General features: G+C 38.0%; 1 protein-coding gene across 3 annotated transcripts in view; it reads left to right on the forward strand.

The window, feature by feature from the left end:
• Positions 1-19,765, forward strand: part of ATXN10 (ataxin 10) — a 179,920-nt gene that overhangs the window by 130,381 nt on the left and 29,774 nt on the right. For all 3 annotated transcript variants that reach the window (XR_011534625.1, XR_011534626.1, XM_070599860.1), the window contains exon 10: positions 16,624-16,687. Coding sequence is in view for 1 of the 3 variants with exons in the window: in XM_070599860.1 (XP_070455961.1) it covers positions 16,624-16,687 (64 nt within the window). In the remaining 2 variants the exon portion in view is untranslated. The remainder of the gene's footprint in view (positions 1-16,623; positions 16,688-19,765) is intronic.

Genomic DNA, 19,765 nt, shown 5'->3' on the forward strand with positions numbered 1-19,765 from the left:
ATATTAAGCCTTTGTCAGATACATGACTTGCAAATATTTTTTCCCAGTTAGTGGGTTACTTTTTGGTTCAATCTTGTTTTCATTTGCCATGGAGAAGCTCTTTAGTCTGATGAAGTCCCACTTGTTTATTCTTTCTATTGTTTCCCTTCTCTGAGAAGACATGGTGTCCGAAAAGGTCCTTTTAATACTGATGTCAAAGAGTGTACTGCCTACGTTTTCTTCCAGAAGCCTTATGGTTTCAGGTCTCACCTTTAGGTCTTTGATCCATTTTGAGTTTATTTTGGTGAATGGTGAAAAAGAATGGTCAATTTTCATTCTTTTACATATGGCTTTACAGTTTTCCCAGCACCATTTGTTGAAAAGACTTTCTTTTCTCCATTGTATGCCCTTAGCTCCTTTGTCAAAGATAAGCTGTCCATAAATGTGTGGTTTTATTTCTGGGCTTTCGATTCTGTTCCATTGATCTGTGCACCTGTTTTTGTACCAGTGCCATGCTGTTTTGATTACTGTAGCTTTGTAGTAAGTTTTGAAGTCAGGGATTGTAATGCCTCCCGTTTTGTTCTTTTCTCTCAGGATTGCTTTAGCAATTCGGGGTCTTTTGTTGCCCCATATAAATTTTAGGATTCTTTGTTCTAATTCTGTAAAGAATGTCATTGGGATTCTGATTGGGATAGCGCTGAATCTGTAGATTGCTTTAGGTAGAACGGACATTTTAACTTATGTTTATTCTTCCAATCCATGTACATGGAATGTCTTTCCATCTCCTTATGTTGTCATCCAATTCTCTCAGAAAGGCCTTATAATTTTCATTATATAGGTCCTTCACTTCCTTAGTTAAATTTACCCCGAGGTATTTTATTCTTTTTGTTGCTATTGTGAATGGTATTGTGTTCTTGAGTTCTTTTTCTGTTAGTTCATTGTTAGAATGTAGAAATGCTACTGATTTATGCAAATTGATTTTATACCCTGCAACTTTGCTGTAGTTGTTGATTACTTCTAAGAGTTTTCCACTGAATTCTTTGGGGTTTTCTATATATAAGATCATGTCGCCTGCAAACAGTGAGAGTTTCACTTCTTCCCTCCCTATTTGGATTCCTTTTATTCCTTTTTCTTGCCTAATTGCTCCGGCCAGGACCTCCAGTACTATGTTAAATGAGAGTGGTGATAGAGGGCATCCTTGTCTTGTTCCTGTTTTCAGGGGGATGGCACTCAGTTTTTGCCCATTGAGTATGATGTTGTGTGTGGGTTTGACATATATGGCCTTTATTATGTTGAGGTAGTTCCCTTCTATGCCCGTTTTGTTCAGAGTTTTTATCATAAATGGCTGTTGGATCTTGTCAATGCTTTCTCTGCATCTATCGAGATGATCACGTGGTTTTTATTCCTCAGTTTATTGATGTGGTGTATCACATTGATTGATTTGCGGATGTTGAACCATCCCTGTGTCCCTGGTATGAATCGCACTTGATCATGATGTATGATCCTTTTGATGAATTGCTGAATTCTGGTGGCCAAAATTTTGTTTAGAATTTTTGCATTTATGTTCATCAGTGATATTGGCCTGTAGTTCTCTTTTTTCGTGGTGTCCTTGTCTGGCTTTGGTATCAGCGTGATGTTGGCCTCATAGAATGTGTTAGGAAGTGTTCCATCCTCCCTAATTTTTTGTAATAGCTTGAAAAGGATAGATATTAAGTCCTCTCTGAAAGTTTGGTAGAATTCCCCAGGGAAGCCATCTGGTCCTGGGGTCGTCTTCTTTTGTTTTTGACTGAAGAAGAAGATAGGCCCTGAGCTAACATCCATTGCCAGTCTTCCTCTGTTTTGTATGTGGGTTGGTGCCACAGCATGGCCACCGCCTAGTGGTGTAGATCCATGCTGGGAACCAAACCCAGGCTGCTGAAGTGGAGCGTGCAGAACCCAATCGCTAGGCCATGGGACTGGCCCCAGCATCTTTTTACCTTGGGCACTCATTAGACTGACGTCATGGGATTCTGCCCATCAGTCTTCTTGAAGTTGAACTTCTCGTCAGTCATCTTTGCTCTTCTCATGGTCTGGGTTGAGACAGAGTCAGTCAGAATTAAAATATTTTGTATTCAGTTTAGTAAGGTATGTATGTACGTGTTATCTATGTTATTCCTATATGATTTTAACAAAACAAAGTAAAAAACTTGCATATTTCACAGCCTACAGTATAATTTGGTTTGGAAATAAGCTTCTAAAAGAAGTTACCTGGAAAAATGATCAGTGGACAAATAATGTGATAATCACTATAACTTTTTTTTTGTTTTTGTAATTTTATTTGAGTATGACTTTTTTTTAATTACTGTAACATTGGTTTATGGCATTATATAAATTTCAGATATACATCATTACGTTTTGATTCCTGTGTAGATTACATCGTGTTTACCACCCAAAGACTAATTACAGTCCATGACCATACACATGTACCTAATCACCCTTTTTGCCCTCCTCCTTCCCCGCTTCCCCTCTGGTAACCACCAATCCAGTCTCTGTCTCTGTGGGATTGTTTGTCATTGTCTTTATCTTCTACTTATGAGTGAGATCATGCAGTATTTCATTTTCTCCCTCTGACTTATTTCGCTTAGCATAATACCCTCAAGTTCCATCCATGTTGTCACAAATGGCCAGATTTCATCATTTCTTATGGCTGAGTTGTATTCCATTGTGTATATATACCACATCTTCTTTATCCATTCATCCCTTGATGGGCACCTAGGTTGCTTCCAAGACTTGGCTATTGTGAATAATGCTGCAGTGAACATAGGGGTGCATGAATCTTTACGTGTTCGTGTTTTCATGTCCTTTGGATAAATACCCACCAATGGAATAGCTGGATCATATGGTAGTTTTATTATTAATTTTTTGAGGAATCTCCATACTGTTTTCCATAGTGGCCGCCCCAGTTTGCACTCCCACCAGCAGTGTATGAGAGTTCCCTTCGCTCCACATCCTCTCCAACACTTGTTGTTTCCTGTCCTGTTAATTGTAGCCATTTTGACTGGAGTGAGGTGATATCTCATTGTTTTGATTTGCATTTTTCTGATAGTTAATGATGTTGAACATCCTTTCGTGTGCCCGTTGGCCATGTATCTATCAGCTTTGGAGAAATGTCTGTTCGGATCTGTTGCCTGTTTTTTAATTGGATTGTTAGTTTTTTTTATTGTTGAGATGTATGAGTTCTTTATATATTTTAGATATTAACCCCTAATCAGATACATACTTGGCAAATATCTTCTCCCAATTGTTAGGTTGTCTTTTCGTTTTGTTGATGGTTTCCTTTGCTGTGCAGAAGCTTTTTAGTTTGATGTAGTCCTATTTGTATATTTTTTCTATTGTTTCCGTTGCCCACTCAGACTTGGTACTTGAAAATATGCTGCTAAGACCGATGTCAAAGAGTGTGCTGCTTATATTTTCTTCTAGGAGTTTCATAGTTTCAGGTCTTACATTCAAGTCTTTAGTCCATTTTGAGTTAATTTTTGTGTGTGGTGTAAGATAATGGTCTACTTTCATTCTTTTGCATATGGCTGTCCAGTTTTCCCAACACCATTTGTTGAAGTCACTATCCTTTTTCCATTGTATATTCTTGGCTCCCTTGTCAAAGATTAGCTGTCCATGGATGTGTGTGTTTATTTCTGGGCCCTTGATTATGTTCCATTGATCTGTATGTCTGTTTTTGTGCCAGTACCATGCTGTTTTGATTACTATAGCTTTGTGGTATATTTTGAAATCAGGAAATGTGGTACCTCCAGCTTTTTTCTTTTTTCTCAAGATTCCTTTGGCTATTCAGGGTCTTTTGTTGTTCCATATAAATTTTAGGATTCTTGGTTTTATTTGGTGGAGGCAGGAAGAGGGTCTATGTTCACAAGTTAAATATGCCTGTAATTTTTATATACTCATCTGTCTTATCCTGGTTTTGGAATCAAGTCATAGTAGCCTCATAAAATGAGTTTCAAAGCTTTCTCTCTTTTTCTCTTGTTTTGAAACAACTTATATACATAATAGATTATCTGTTCCTAAGAGTTTGATGGTACTCACTTGAAGGGCTGTTCGGATTTTTGACTATTTTTTGTCAGTGAATCTTGGTCATTTTCATATCTTTAAATTATTTAAATTTAACTATTTAAATTATTGTTCTATTCAGGCTTTTTATTTGTTGTATCAATTTTCATGTGTTTTACTTGTCTCAGAAATACCCATTCCATCTAGATTTTCAATTTTTTTCATAAAGTTCATAATATTTTCTGTACCTGTTTCTCTCTTTTCATTCTGTTCTTTTTAAAGAGATCTCTCTCTTTTTTCCTTCATCAATATTTTTGGAATTTTTCCATTCTATTACTGTTTACAAAGAACCAGCTTTTTGTTTTGGTTAATCTTTTCTGCTCTGTTCTTACTCTCTAATTCACTGATTTTTGCCTGTTGATCAAGAAGGCAAGATACGAGTGATAGCAGGTGTCTCTTCAGAAATAATGCAAAACAGGAATCAATGGAGTAACATCTTTAAAATGCTAAAAATCTGTCAGTCTAGAATTATACAGACTGACATATAATTCTATATAATTCTATATATAGAATTATATGACTATCCAGCTAAAATATCCTTCAAAAAATAAAGGCAAAATGAAGACATTTCCAGACAAACAAAAGTTGAGAGAATTTGTCATCAACAGAACTGTGCTATAAGAAATGTTGAAGGAAGTTGTACAAAGTGAAGGAAAATGGTACCAGGTGGAAATCTGTTTCTATACAAAGAGATCAAAAACACTGGAACAGTTAAATATGTGGGTAAAAATAAAGTACTTTTACCCTCACTTTTTAATTTACTTAAAATACAGTGGACTCCGAAACAATCATAATAGCAATGTGTTTTACATGTAGAAGTAAAATGTATGAGAGCTGTTGCTCAAATGTCAAGTGGAGTGTACAGTCGTAAGAGTCTTACATTGTATGTGAAATAGTATAATATTATTTGTAGATAGACTGCAACAAGTCAAAGATGCATTCTCTAAACCCTAGAGCAAACATTTTAAAAAAGAAAAAAGGCGAGAGAGGTAGTTAAATAAGCCAAAAGTGGAGAAAACAGTAGAATATTAAAAACATACTTGCCCTAAAAGAAGTCAGAAAAAGGGAAAAAAAGAACAGTTAGGACAAATAGAAAACAAATGGCAGAATGATAAACTCAAGCATATTGATAAGTTCTTTAAAAGTAAGTGGCTTAAATATTCCAATTAAAAGACAGAGACTGTTGGACTGGATAAAAAAAGCAAGACTCAATTGTATGATGTCTACAAGAAATACACTTTGAATGTGAAGATGAAGATAGATTAAAAATGAAAGAATGAAAATAACATACCATGCAAACACTTATAAGAAAGCTGGAGTGGCTGTATTAATATCAGACAAAATAGACTTGAGAATAGGAATATTCCTGGGTGTACAGAGGGGTATTTCCTGATTAAGCGGTGAATTCATCAAGAAGACATAACTTAAACATATATTGCTAATAGCACAGCTTCAAATACATGAAGCAAAACCTGATAGAACTGAGAGGAGAAATAGATTTATAATCATAATTGGAGATTTCATCACTCTTAGTAAATTCTGGAACAAGCAAAAAGAAACTTAGGAGGAATGTAGAAAACTTGAACACCATCAACCAGCTAGACCAATTAAAATGTATAGAACACTGCACCAACAGTAGAATATACATTCTTTGCAGTACACATGGAATATTCACCAAGCCAGATCATATGCTGGGCGATAAAGCAAATCTCAATAAATTAAAAAAAAATTAAAATCAAACAGCATGTTTTTTGAGTATAAAAAGAGTGGAACTAGAAATCACCAGCAATAAAATATCTTTAAAATCCTAAAAATATTTGACAATTAACACACTTCTAAAAATAGCCCATATGTCAAAGATGAAATCACAATGGAAATTAGAAAATATTTTGAACTGAAGGGAAATGAAAACACAACATCTAAATTTATGAGACAGAGATAAAGTAGTTTTGGGAAAATTATTGTTTCAAATAAATTAGAAAACAAAAAAGCTTTAAAGTCAGTGATCATAGTGTCTACCTTAAGAAGCTTTATAGTAAAACCAAGAGCAAATTAAACCTTTGTAACTAGAAGAAAAGAAATAATAAACAGGAATGGAAATCACTGAAGTAGAAAACAGACAATAGAGTAGAGAAAAACAGTACAGTCAAAAGCTGGATGTTTGAAAAGATCAATAAAGTTGATAAGTCTGTCAAGAAAAAAAAGAAAATACAAATGACCTATATTAGGAATGAGAAGAGGGGGCCATCACTACAGATACTACAGGCATTAGAAGACTAATAAGGGGATATTATAAACAACTTTATGCCAAAAGTTTTGACAAGTTAGATATTATGGAAAATTTCCTTTCAAGAGACAAAATACTAAAACTGAATCAAGAATAAACAAAATCTCCATAGCCTATACTTTAAAAAATGAATTTATAATTAAAAACTTCCCCATAATAAAATCTCCAGGCGCACATGGTTTCAATAGTGAATTTTATCAAGCACTTGAGAAAGAAAGAACACCTAGTCTTTCTCTTTCAGAAAATAAAGGAGGAGGGAACACTTTCCAATTTATTTTGTGAGGCCAACAATACTCTTGATATCAAATCCAGACAGAAGCCTTACAGGGGAAAAAACAAACTGCAGAAACACGAACGTGAACAGAATTGTGACCAGAAACAGAAAAATCCTTTCCAAAATAGTAGGAAGTGGAACCCTGTACCATAGAAAATGATAGTGCATCATGAACAATGATGGTTCATCTCAGCCATGCACTGTTGAGTTAACATTAGAAACCCAAACACTTTTAATTCCCTCATATTAACAGAATAAAAGGGGGAAAGAGTATGCTTATCTCAAGAGATAAAGAAAAGCATTTGACAAAATTCAGCACTCCTTCCTAATAAAAATTTGCAGCAAACTAAGAGTAGAAAGGAGCTTCCACAACTTGGTAAAGGGGATCTATTTTTAAAACTTCAACAGCTAGGGGGCTGGCCTGGTGGCCTAGTGGTTGAGTTCATGCACTCTGCTTCAGTGGCCCTGGGTTCACAGGTTCAGATCCCGGGCACGGACCTAGCACCACTCGTCATGCCTCACTGTGGCAGCATCCCACATAAAATAGAAGAAGATGGGCACAGATGTGAGCTCAGGGGCAATTTTCCTCAAGCAAAAAGAGGAAGATTGGCAACAGTTGTTAGCTCAGGGCCAGTCTTCCTCACACACACAAAAAGATTCAACAGCTAATTTCATACTTTATGATGAAAGAATGTTTGCTGTTGCCACTCTAGTTAACACAATACTGAAGGTCCTAAGTAATCCATTAAGTCAAGAAAAAGAAATGAGACATACATATTGAAAGGAAGAAATAAAACATAAATGAGAAGATCATGTGTGTTAAGGTATTTACAAGAAAGTTATTGTGATAAGTGAATTTTGAATGGTCACCAGAGAGAGAGAGAGATATATGTATACACACATACACAATTTAATTATATTATCTAAAACTAGTAAAGAGTAATTAGAAAAAGAATTTTAATACTACCTACAATAACTTCATAAAACCTGAAATATTTAGGAATAAATTTTAACAAAAGATGGGTAGACCTATATTCTGAATACCTTGCTAGGAGAAGTTAAACAAAGTCTACCATATTCGCTTAATGGACAACTCAATATTGTTAAGATATCTGTTCTCCCCAAGTTGATCTATGGAGTAAGTGCTATACCAGTCAAAAATTCAGGAGGCTTTTTTGTAAAATTTGTCAAGCTGGTTTTAAACTTTATATGGAAATATGACAGACTTAGAATAGCTGTCTCGGGATTTGTGTTATCCCAAAATTCATGTGTTGAAGTGCTAACCTCTGGTACCTTGGAATGTGACCGCATTTGGAAATAGGGTTGCTGCAGATGTGTTAGTTAAGATGAAGTCCTGCTGGAACAGGGTGGGCCCCAATCCGATATGACTGGTGTCCTTATGAAAAAGGGAGATTTGCACACAGGAGGAATGCCACGTGAAGATGAAGGCAGAGATCTGCAGGCTAAGGAACACCAAAGATTGTCAGCAAACCACCACGGTTCAGAGAGAGGCGTGGGACAGATTCTTTTTCACAGCCCTCAGAAGGAACCAATCCTGCCAAGATCTTGATCTGAGTCTTCTAGCCTCCAGAAGTGTGAGAAAATAGATTTTGTTGTTTAAGCCACTCAGTTTGTGGTACTGTGTTATAGCAGCCCTAGCAAACTAAGACGATCTCCAAAGCAATTTTGAAAAAAAAAAAAAAAACAAAGTTGGAGCATTATACTTCTTATTTTGTGACTTACTGTAAGGCTAATTAAGACAGTTTGGTATTGGCATAAACACACATGTATGTACCCGTGGAACAGAATAGAGAGTCCAGAAGTAAACTGAGTGGGGAAAGGGTAGTCTTTTCAACAAATGGTACTGGAACAATTGTATATCCTTATGAGGAAAAAAGGAGAACCTCACCCTTATCTTGGACTAAACTCAAAAGTTGATTTAAAATGGAGACATAAAAGCTAGAACTATAAAACTCAAAAGAAGAAAACATAGTGGATATGTTGGGGTAAGCCATGATTTCTTAGGACACAGGAAGCACTAATCGTGAAAAAACATTGGTAAATTGTTCTTCATCTAAATTAAGAAGTTTCACTCTTTGAAACACACTATTAAGAAAATGAAAAGGCAAGCCACAGACTAGGAGAAAATATATGCAATACATATATCTGGCATAGGGCTCACTCATAAACAAATTATGTGAAGAACTCTTACTGCTCAGTAAGACAGAACAACCCAATAAATAAAATGGGCAAAATAATTGAAGAACATTTCATAAAAGAAGATAGAAGAATGGCTCATAAGCACCTGAAAAGATGCTCCACATCATGAGTCATCAGGGAAATGCAAATAAAAATCACAGTGTGATGCCACCTAAAAACTTTGACAATACGAAGTTTTGATAAGGATCTGGGGGTAACTCAGTTCCATTGTTGGAGGGAATGTAAAATGGTGCAATCACATTGGAAAATAGTTTGGTTGTTCTTACAAAGTTGAATATACACTTAACACATGACCCAGCAGGTTCACTCTCAGGTATCGATCCAAGAGAAGTGAAAATTTGTGTCCACAAAAGGACATGACCACAAATGTCCATAGCACCTCTATTCTTTATAGATAAAACTGGAAACAGCTGAAATGTCCATCAGCATGCAAATGGATAAATAAATGGTGGTGTGCAGTCATGCGTCACTTAACGATGGCAACACGTTCTGAGAAATGTGTCGTCAGGCAATTTCGTTGTTGTGTGAACATCGTGGAGTGAACTTACACAAACCTGGATGGTACAGCCTGCTCACACCTAGACTATACGGTACTAAGCCTCTGGGACCACCATCGAATATGTGGTCCGTCACTGACGGAAACGTCATTGTGCAGTGCATGATGGTGTTCAAAATCAGAAAGAAAAAGAAACAAACTGCTGATACATGTAACAACATGAATGAATCTCAAAATCATTAAAAAAGGCTTCTTTTAATATGGTCTCATTTGTGTTATGTTATAGAACAGACAAAATACAGAAAGCAGATCAGTGGTTGAGTAAGGCTGGAGGGTGAGCAGTAGTGATTGCACAGGTGCACAGGGAACTCTGGGGGGAGGGGAGTGTTCTGTATCTTGATTTGTCTGTGATTACACAGGTGTAGTTGCTGTCTACTGCATGTAAATTATATCTCAACAAAGTTCGTTTTAGAGCTAAAGAAAACAAGTGCCAGAGTGGGGAAATGTGAAGGCAGTGTGTTATTTTACGAGTTTCTTTTAGGGTTTGGGGCAGTTCTCGAAAACTTTGGCTCAGTGGGTACTCTTGGACTTTGTGTAGGTCAGGCGTTCTCAACTCAGCTGCATATTGGAACCACCTAAAGAATTGGTCTAAGACACTGATGCCCAGCCTTGCTCCCAGAGATTCTGATTTATTTTTTCTGGGGTTGGGACCTCAGCATGGGTGCCTTTTGAAACCTCCCCAAGTGATTCTGATGTAGAGCCGAGGTGGTGAACGCCTGGCCTAGAGAGATTGTCTGCAAAACACAGGCCACGTGCTTTATTGTTGCTTCTTGAGTAACACTGTTAGTTGTTCCTCTGGCATTGGGGACAGAAGCAGCAGCTCAGTCACGAAATGCCCAGTATCAAGCTGCACAAACACTGTGGAAATAAATGCAACATAGAGATAAATGATATTATATTTTTGTGAGACAGAATTGATTATGTGAGGCAAAAGCCAGCAGAGGAGCACGGATGAAAATTAGTAACCCAGGGGTGCACTCAGCTCATGAGACAGTCAAGAAAAACATGGTACAAACTTAGAATAACCCACATCTACAAATTTCCAGTGACTGTAGAAGTAAGTCTTTATATATTGGAACTTTCTGAAGAACAGCTTGTGACTGGTGAAGGATTACTGTGTCCAGCACTTTTCAGGAGTGGGTGGTAAAGGAAACCCTTAGAATCTTGGAAGTGAAAATGATAGTACAAGTAGCTGCCATTTCTTATGTCCTTATTACTTGCTGGGTGCTGTGCTGAATGCTTTCTCATGTGATCTTCACTATAGCCCTCTGAGGTGGCTATGACCCTCTAGTTACACATAAGAAAATCTAGACTTCATGAAGCTCAAAAACCTCCTCAAGGTTACACAGCTAAAGAGGCTGAGCTGGAATTCTCTTGTAGGTCTGTCTGGCTCCAAGAGTATCCCTCTTCCCTCTGAGTGGTTGGGATGGTAATTGAGCCTCAACCCATGGGCGAGTGTTTCCACATCTCCTGCAAAGTGGTCCATTTCATCCAGCGTCCGCCTCCAGGCTTTGAGCCTTCTGAGTTGTCTGTCAGCATGTCTGCAGATGGCTTCATCCCTGGATGGAAACCTTGCTTGAGCATTGCCACGGCCACGTTGGCCATTGATTCACCTGAGCATGAGGACTCTGGTGATCTTTTTGTTTGTGTGTGTGTGAGTTTGCTTCAAGGAGCTCTGTTATGAACACGTTTTTACCAAGTGTCAGTTGGGCCTGATTCTCTCTATATTTAAATAGGAGATTCAGCCCTGTGTTAGTATTGTGCTCTTGTGTTTCTTCAGGTTTTTGGATTTTTGTATTTACCATTCAGTGTGAGAGCAGCCAGAATAATTGAGGCTCTGTTGTCTGTCAACCTAATATAATTTCCCAAAGGAGCTTAGATAGTATTAGGGTTGGGCCTGCACACTTTGCAAAGTACATTCTTTGAGATTATTGGCTAAGGTGGGAGAGAATAGTTAGCAAATCAATTAGTTGTCCTTCTCTTTACACTTTATTTCCAGAAGGTAAATGTTAGTTTGTTTAAGCCAGACTCATTGTCTTGTTAAGATGTGTTACCTCATGAAAGTGTTGACTGAGCTTGGCTCCTTGATGTGAACTACAACTTGTGACTCATTTTTTATGGGTCTAGAATCAATTCCCAACATGTTAGGTTAAAAAACAAACAGCTTTCTTTTTTTATGAAGTCTGAACAGAGGGAAACTTGTTAATTTGCTAGCTGTTCCCTCCTTCCCCCAGACGTCAGATCAGCCCATGTATGCAGTAGTAAACTCGAGCTTGGTAAAAACGGACTTGTATTGTCAGTCACTCCCCCTAGAGGTGTTGCATCCGCATATTCTTTTCCTAGTGCCCTTACCCTGTGTTCATTCTTAAGTGTAAAATTATGTATTTGTCATAAGGCCACTCTCATCCTTGTCTAGAATAGATCGTTTGTGTGTAAACGTTTAATGAATCCTATAAGAATTTATCTTGTATCATTTTGTAATGCAACAGTGTGAATGGAAAATATTTATCTAGGAAAGCACGCCTTCAATTTGGCCATGACTCTAGTGTAACCACGATTTTCAAGAACTCTTTAATTCACCCTTATTTCCTGCTTAAATTTCAGTTTTTAGTGTGTGGTTTCATTTATTTCAAAGAAAATCTTACCCATTTAGCATATCTGAGAATTTTGCTTTTCCCCTCACGAAAAATGAGGTATTTTTCTTGTATTGCATAATAGATCCTGACTAGTTTTATTTCTCACCCCAAAAAATTGTTTTTGAAAATAAATTTGCGACCTTGCCTAATTCAGAGCAGAATTGTAAACTCGTCCATGCGAAAGTTACCCTCCTGTTTCCTTGTGCTTTCAGGAGCTTAACTCCTTGCTCTAGCCCACTGAACTTCCTCCAGTTACAGCACTTACGTTACCAACTATTGCCGTCACTCCCACTGCCCTTTATTGAGCGGTCACTCTGTACTGGCCATACGTAGCAGTCTATTCCATTCTCACAGTCACCCTTTGAAGTAGGCCCACTCATCTCCATTTTACAGGTAAGCAGACTAAGTCTTAGAGGTTAAGTGACTTGCCCAAAGCCATGCAACTCAGAAGTGCTGTAGAACCTTGACCCCAGCACGCTGGCTCTGCAGTCCTCGCTCTTAATCACTGCATCCTGATGCCTCCCAGTTCCTTGACCACTCCATGTTCCTTCTGATCTCCCTGCTTCTACACATGCTCTTCCCCCTGCCGAAAAGATTGTATATAGTCACCTTTATTTGTCCATTTAATTCCCATTCATTCTTCTCATCTCCAGCTAAATGTCACTTCTTCAGGGAGGCTCTCCCTGTGAGGCCTAGGCTATATCCTCTGGCTAAACCAAACCGTGAAGGGGACTCCAAGCTCATTCTGGCATGCAGACGCACCCGTGTTCCAGAAGAGTCTCAATTATATATTGGCAAAGAGCTGGTGAAGATCAGTTGACATTCCTTCCTCTCTATGCCAGTCCCTAGGCCCTTGCGCCTTTTCTGGATCTCTCCTCTTCAGCCCAGGGCAAGTGCCTGTGGCAGCAGCTCTCCTTTCCCCTCTGGAGACTGTTGGAGACCTGTCCTGCTGATGGATGCATGGCAGCTTATTGGAAGCGAGTGGGCTGTGAGGGTTGCATTAGGAAGCTGAGTACAGACTCAGGTGGGGCCACTACCAATTTAGCCTTAAAATTTCCCTCTGTGCTTCTCAAACACGTGATCCCTTACAGGTCCAACCCTTCATGCCCATGCTTCTCAAACTATCTGTGCTGAAGAACCAATTATCTTCCCCCCAAGCCATCCTAAACCAATATGTTTATAAAATACAAATAAGTTACTAGAAAAATAAATTTGTTAAAAAGACATAGAAGATTCAAGCCTAAATTTTAGTGTAAGATTCAGTAGACATAGCATAACTGTGTTAAACTGCTAGCACAGTTGCTCACTTGTCCCTCTCACTGACTGACAGTGGTCTCCAGACCTCACTGTGGGTAGCACTTAGGCGTTAGTGACTGACCGCAGGGAGGGTACATAATTTGTGAGCCTTACTTCCCTTATCTATAAAAGGGAACCAAGAATACTTACCCTGGCATCGTCAGAATTAAATGAAATCGTTAAATTCTCTATCATTGTCTAATAAATGCCAGATGTCTATTAAATAGTAGTTCCTTTCCCACCCTACCTCCAATGCCTAGAAAAAATTATAGAAATTAGATTTATTCTCTTCTTCCCTGCCTTTGTGAAAGAGAATGCTCAGTAACAGTGATTCTTCAGCAACTCTGTGCGTCCCGGTCACAGGGAGGTCTGCTTTCTTTCAGTGGGATATGGTATTTAGAAGAGTTCATCTTGTGCTGGGAATGCTCGTTGCTACTGGCTTCTCTTTGCTTCTAGGCCTTTTCAGTAAACAGCTAGGAAATAAGTATTTTTTAGGAAAAGAAAAATATATCATGAATTCATGCTAATATTTCTAATTTAAATGTAAAATTAACTTCTTTGATATGATACTTTTTTATGCTGAAAATCTTGGTTCCTAATGACATTAATTCCCATTTATTTTATTTTTTTTAATTAATTTATTTTTTTAAAAGATTTTTTTATTTTTTTCCTTTTTCTCCCCAAAGCCCCCCGGTGCATAGCTGTATATTCTTCTTTGTGGGTCCTTCTAGTTGTGGCATGTGGGATGCTGCTTCAGCATGGTTTAGATGAGCAGTGTCATGTTCGCACCCAGGATTTGAACCAACGAAACACTGGGCCGCCTGCACCGCCTGCAGCGGAGCGCGCAAACTTAACCACTCGGCCACGGGGCCAACCCCAATTCCCGTTTATTTTAAACTAAATATATAAAAGTTCAAAATAACAATACCAATATCATTATGCTGAGACAACTGAATGCAGTTTTAAGATTTCTATGCAGTTGTCTGTGAGCTTAGGATACCTCTCACTAGGGATGTAAAGTCAAAATACTGTTTTAATTCTGTGAAATATTTTTTCTTTGTTTTGCATGTCATCAGATTAATTTGGTTCTGTTTTTATAACTTTATAAATTTAATTTTTATTGAGATATAACTGACATAGAACATTATGTTAGTTTCAGGAGTACAACATGACAACTCGATACTTACATATGTATTGTGAAATAATCACTGCAGTAAGCCTAGTTAGCATCTGTTATAAATTTAATTTTTAAAAATTATGTAAAATATATGCAGGATTCCAAAGTCAGAATACAACCAGGTACATTCACAGATCTCTGGCCTCCGTTCCTGTCTCTTCTGCCTCATTCTCTTCTTTGCCCTATAGAACCATTAGTTTTTTATTTAACCTTTCATTTGTTTTTGAAATATAAGAAAAAAATATATTTGTCCCCCTTTATTACACAAAATGTTCACATATCAGCCTGGTCTGTGCTTTGTGTTTTTCACTTAACATTACATCCTGATGTCCCTCCACAGCAGTACACGAGCAAGCTTCTCCATTCATTTTCACAGCTACATAGAAGTCTTTTGTATTTGTGCCATAGTTTATTTGACTAGCCTGTGTTGGTGGACATTTGAGTTGTTTCCAGGATCTCTTTTGTTATAAATCATACTGCACTCAACATCTTTAGTCATAAGAGAAATGCAAATCAAAACCGCAATGACATACCGTTTCACACTCACTAGGATGGCTAAAATAAAAGACAATAATAAGTGGTGACAAGAATGTAGAGAAATTGGAACCCTCATACATTGCTGGTGGAATGTAAAATGGTGCAGCCACTTTGAAAAACAGTCTGGCAGTTCTTTAAAATGTTAAATACAGAGTTACCATATGACCAAGCAGTTCCGCTTCTAGGTGTAAGGCCAAGAGAATGGAATACATAGATCCATTCAAAAACATGTATACAAATGGTTGTAACAGCATTGTCCTTACAGCCAAAAGGTTAAAACAGCTCAAATGTCTATCAGCGGATGAATCGATGGATAAAATGTGGTCTGTCCAGACAACAGAATATTGTTCAGCCATAAAAAGGAATGAAGTAGTGACACGTTTAAACATGGATGAACTTTGAAAACATGGTCAGTGAAAGAAGCCAGTCACAAAAGGCCACATATTGAACGATCCATTTATATGAAATGTCCAGAATAGGCAAATCCGTAGATAGGTAAAGTAGATTAGAAGTTGCTGAGGGCTGGAGAGAAGAAATGAGAATTGTTTCACAACTTTGTGAACATACTAAAATCCACTGAATTGTATACTTTAAAAAGGTTTTACGGTAAGTGAATTATATCTCCATAAAACTGTTATAAAAATATAAACTGTCCTGCAATGAATAACCTTGTGCAAACACCGTTTCGTGTGACAGTGTATTTTTGATCTACAGTCCTAGAAACGGGATTACTTGGTCAAAGAGTAAGTGACACGTGATTTTGCTACATACTGCCCAGTTCCCCTCCCTAGGGGTTTTACCATCTACCATTCACTAGCAGTGTGTGAGGGCACTGCCTGCATATGTTGTCAAACTTGGTTATTTGCCATTCGGAGAGGTGAGAGATGGTATCTCAGTGTAATACTAATTTGCCTTTCTTTTATCGTGATCAAGATTGAGCATATTCTGATATCGCTATGGTCCATCTGTACTTCTTTTTTTTCTATGCCATTTCTGTTCATGTATTTCATTCATTTTTCTACTGGATTGTTGGTCTTTTCTCAATTTTTACAAGTTCTTTATATATTAAAATATTAACCCTTTGCCTGTGATAGCTTACAAGTAATTTTTCCAGTTTTCATTTACCTTTTTAAAAAATGTGAAAATTTAGAACCTTTTCCCTGTTGCTTCTGGATTTTGAATCATAGAAAAGCTTTTTCTACTCCTAGCTTAGAAAGAGAATTCACTTACTAGTACTAGTAAACTATATTAGACTCAGATCCACTTGGACTTTATCCTGGTGAACAGTGTTAGGAAGAGATCCGTTTTCACCCTTTTTTATATGGCTACCCAGTTGCCCCAACATTTTTGAGGAAGGGTGAAAAGAAAAGTAATATGTCTCTTTTTGTTTATATGACTGTTTCAAAATATTTCTGAGTCGATGTGTTTCAGATAGTTGCACAAACAGTGTTATAGCAGTGAGTACGGAAATAAAAAAGGAGAAATGAAGCATCTGTAATATCTGATGAATCGTTTGTAGTAGCTGTTTTCAGTGTATAAATTTGTCTTCTCCATTCTCTCTAGGTAAATGAGCTGGATGGCATTCCATTGATCCTGGACAGCTGCAGCATTGATGACAGCAACCCCTGTATCCTTGCATGTGAATCACTGAGCATTAGTTCACAGCTGGGGCCTTAGCATGACAAGTCCCTTTACTGGTGATCCTTGCCTAACTGGCTGGCTTTCTTGTTTGCTTGAAGCTACGAACACTCTCTCAAGGTTAGGGTGCAGGACCATCACTCCTGCACCCTATGCAGTGTAGTGAGCTCAGGCTTTCGAGGTGAATAGGACCGCACCTGCAGCACCGCCACATCGTGCGTTTCTCGCACCACTTTGAACTCTAAACCAGCTTTCTACTAAAACGTGCTTTAAAACTGGGGCAGAGAAAGCTCATCCATGGCCCCTGTGTGTGCTGCACCTCACTAATGTCACCTTTCCAAACTGTGTGTTCCTTGGAGTAAATCTGAGAAATTTGGCAGTTTCTTGCTATAAAGATTCTGAGTATCCAGTCGTCAGGAGGAACCGTTTTTAACAATTGTTTAGTGACATAGAAGCATGGGGAGCACTCTGAGCCCCCAGGAGTAGGGGGAAACATTTCAGTGGCACCAAATTCTCGTTTTTGACGTGTTCTGTCCTGCGACCCTCTGTTACCAAAGCTGGGGGCTCTGGTTCTGGCCCTTACCTGGGTTGACCACCCTTGCTGGAGGGTATTCGGCAGGGAACTTACTTATTTCTTAGCATTTCACCCAGTAGTTGCCCTGTAGGATATGATCTTAGTACAGTGACAGTAACTGGGGATTGGATACAGCCTGTTGAGGTTTGAGAGAGAGTCCGTTTAATTTCAAGAACTTCCCTGGTGAGAGCCGAACTCAGCCCAGCCCCTGGCCCTGGCCGCTGCACGGCCTTAAGGTAATTGCGTGTGTGAGGGGTGTGAGGAAGGACTTGGGGAGCGTAACCCCGTGGCAGACAGTGAGGAGCCCAGCCTAGGACCGAGGAGACAGGAGGAGGGCGTTTGAAAATGAAATTCCCCTCACCGTGGTTTCTGTCAAGAAGAGAAAAGGAGCTGATGAAAATCATGTGTTTCAAAGTAAATAGATTGAGAAATGCTTATTATTTGTGCTCAAGATACTGTCATTTGTCTGATAGCAATAGAAGAGAGTCTCTTATTTTTAAGAGCACAGTAGCTCACAAGCTCAGTCAGGGAAAGACAAATGCACAGCCTCAGGGGACTCCTCTTCCAGGTGAGACGGCTCGGTTCACTGTGCCACATCCTAATCAGGCACTGCAGGCTGTGCTTGTTGTGAGTAGAGTTTTGAAATTTTTTAGCCCCAAAAAAGGAAAAAGGAGAAAAGAAAGATTTCCATCACAGGAATGCAGTAAAAGAACATTTAGGTGCAATTGCAGATCTTGCATTTCCTGATGAAAAAGATGATTTATTGTGAAAGATGAAATTCACCCACAGTTTTACTTTTGTATTCCCTCAGTTGACCTTTTAGTGAAAAAAGGTTTTTGTCACTAGTCTTTGGCTTCTAGCAAAGACCAAAAAATTACAAGACTGTTGCACACAGTACTTGATAGCTCCGCAGATACATTGTGTGTGACTCGTGCTTACTAAGTCTCGACTTTAGCATCCTCCTCGCCACATATTCATTTGTTCATTTCACTTCTTCTTTCAGGAAACATTTATTGAATCTTTACTATGTGTTTACATACATTACCTTGTTTAATCCTAATAACTCCGTGAAGCAGACACTGTTGTGACTAGCACCCCCATTTTGTAGATGAGGAAATAAACTGAGTGAGTCTCAGTGACTTGTCCTAAAAGTCAGACCCAGCATTTAAACTTGGTGTGTGCCTGATTCTCAGCCACTTTCCTAAACAGCCTCCTTACGGGTCGCTGAGGGGGACAGAACACATACGGAGAAACCACAGTAACATATTTGGATAACAGAGAAGTCATTCAGAAGTATAAATTGAAAAAGTTTATGTGGATAATCTATAAAGATAACTGGTTTTTATAAAGATAATTATTGAAGCATTGCAAGATCCCAGAATCTCCTCTAAATGTCAAGAAAAGGGAAATATTACATGTTTAGAGTTATGTACATTCAGTAATTCTTCGGAGTTTTATTTATTAAGGCCTGCCATATTTTAAAGGCATATAAAATATGCATAATTAATATTAATACTAACCATAAAGGAAATTTTATATTTTATCTAATAATAGATATGAGATACATACTAAAATATTAAAGCGAAGAGAAAATAATGGTTGAATGGTCAGAAATGAAGAAACATTATAGCCTAGGGATTTAATTTTTAATTTGAGCCATGAATTAAAACTTGGCCTTCCAAGTAGCCAGAGAAACTAGGGGCATAACAGATTACAAAGTGAAACCACACCATGCTCCTTCATGCTGTTTCTCTGCACCTGCTCACAGACAAGTTTTCTGAAGAATTACCTAATTACTCTGGCCTTGCCCCCTCACCTCTCTTTTTCTCTCCTTACCCTCCCCATTCTTATGTTTTTTTCTTTCCTATATTTTTCATTCATCAAAATTTTAAATGCTAAAAGGCGTTGAATGGGAGAACAAGATCTCTGTCTTCACCCTCCATGCTTTTCAATTCACTTTTCTTAGCTCTTTCTTCTAATAGTTGCTTTGGTATATCTAAATAATATGCTTTGCTGCTGTTTCTTGATGTATCAAATTTTGATGTTCTGTATTTTCTTTGTTATGACATGAGGATTTAGCTCTTGTACACCACCTCCTCTCCTCCCTCCCTCATGCTTCCACTGTGGTTGAGACTACAGATCCCATTTATTACTGCCTGCATGACTGACGAGGCCAAGCATCTTCTAAATGTTGATTTGCCATTTGGATTACTTGTGTGTATACATAAATTGTGTTTGACCAAACATTTTGCCCATTTTTTCATTGGGTTATCTCTTTATAATTTATTTGTAATAGATCTTTGTATGTTCTAGATAGAAGCTCTTTGTCAGCTACGTGCGTTGCTAAAATTTTTTCTCCCATTCTGTGACTTATCTTGTCATTCTCTTTAAAATTTCTTCTGATCAACAGAAGTTCTTAACTTTTAGTCAAATTTATCACTTTCCCTTTATGGTTAGTTTTTTGAGTGTGTATCTTGTTAAATATTTTCCTAC

This window comes from Equus przewalskii, chromosome 29 (assembly GCF_037783145.1).
Source record: "Equus przewalskii isolate Varuska chromosome 29, EquPr2, whole genome shotgun sequence".
Lineage (NCBI taxonomy): Eukaryota > Metazoa > Chordata > Mammalia > Perissodactyla > Equidae > Equus > Equus przewalskii.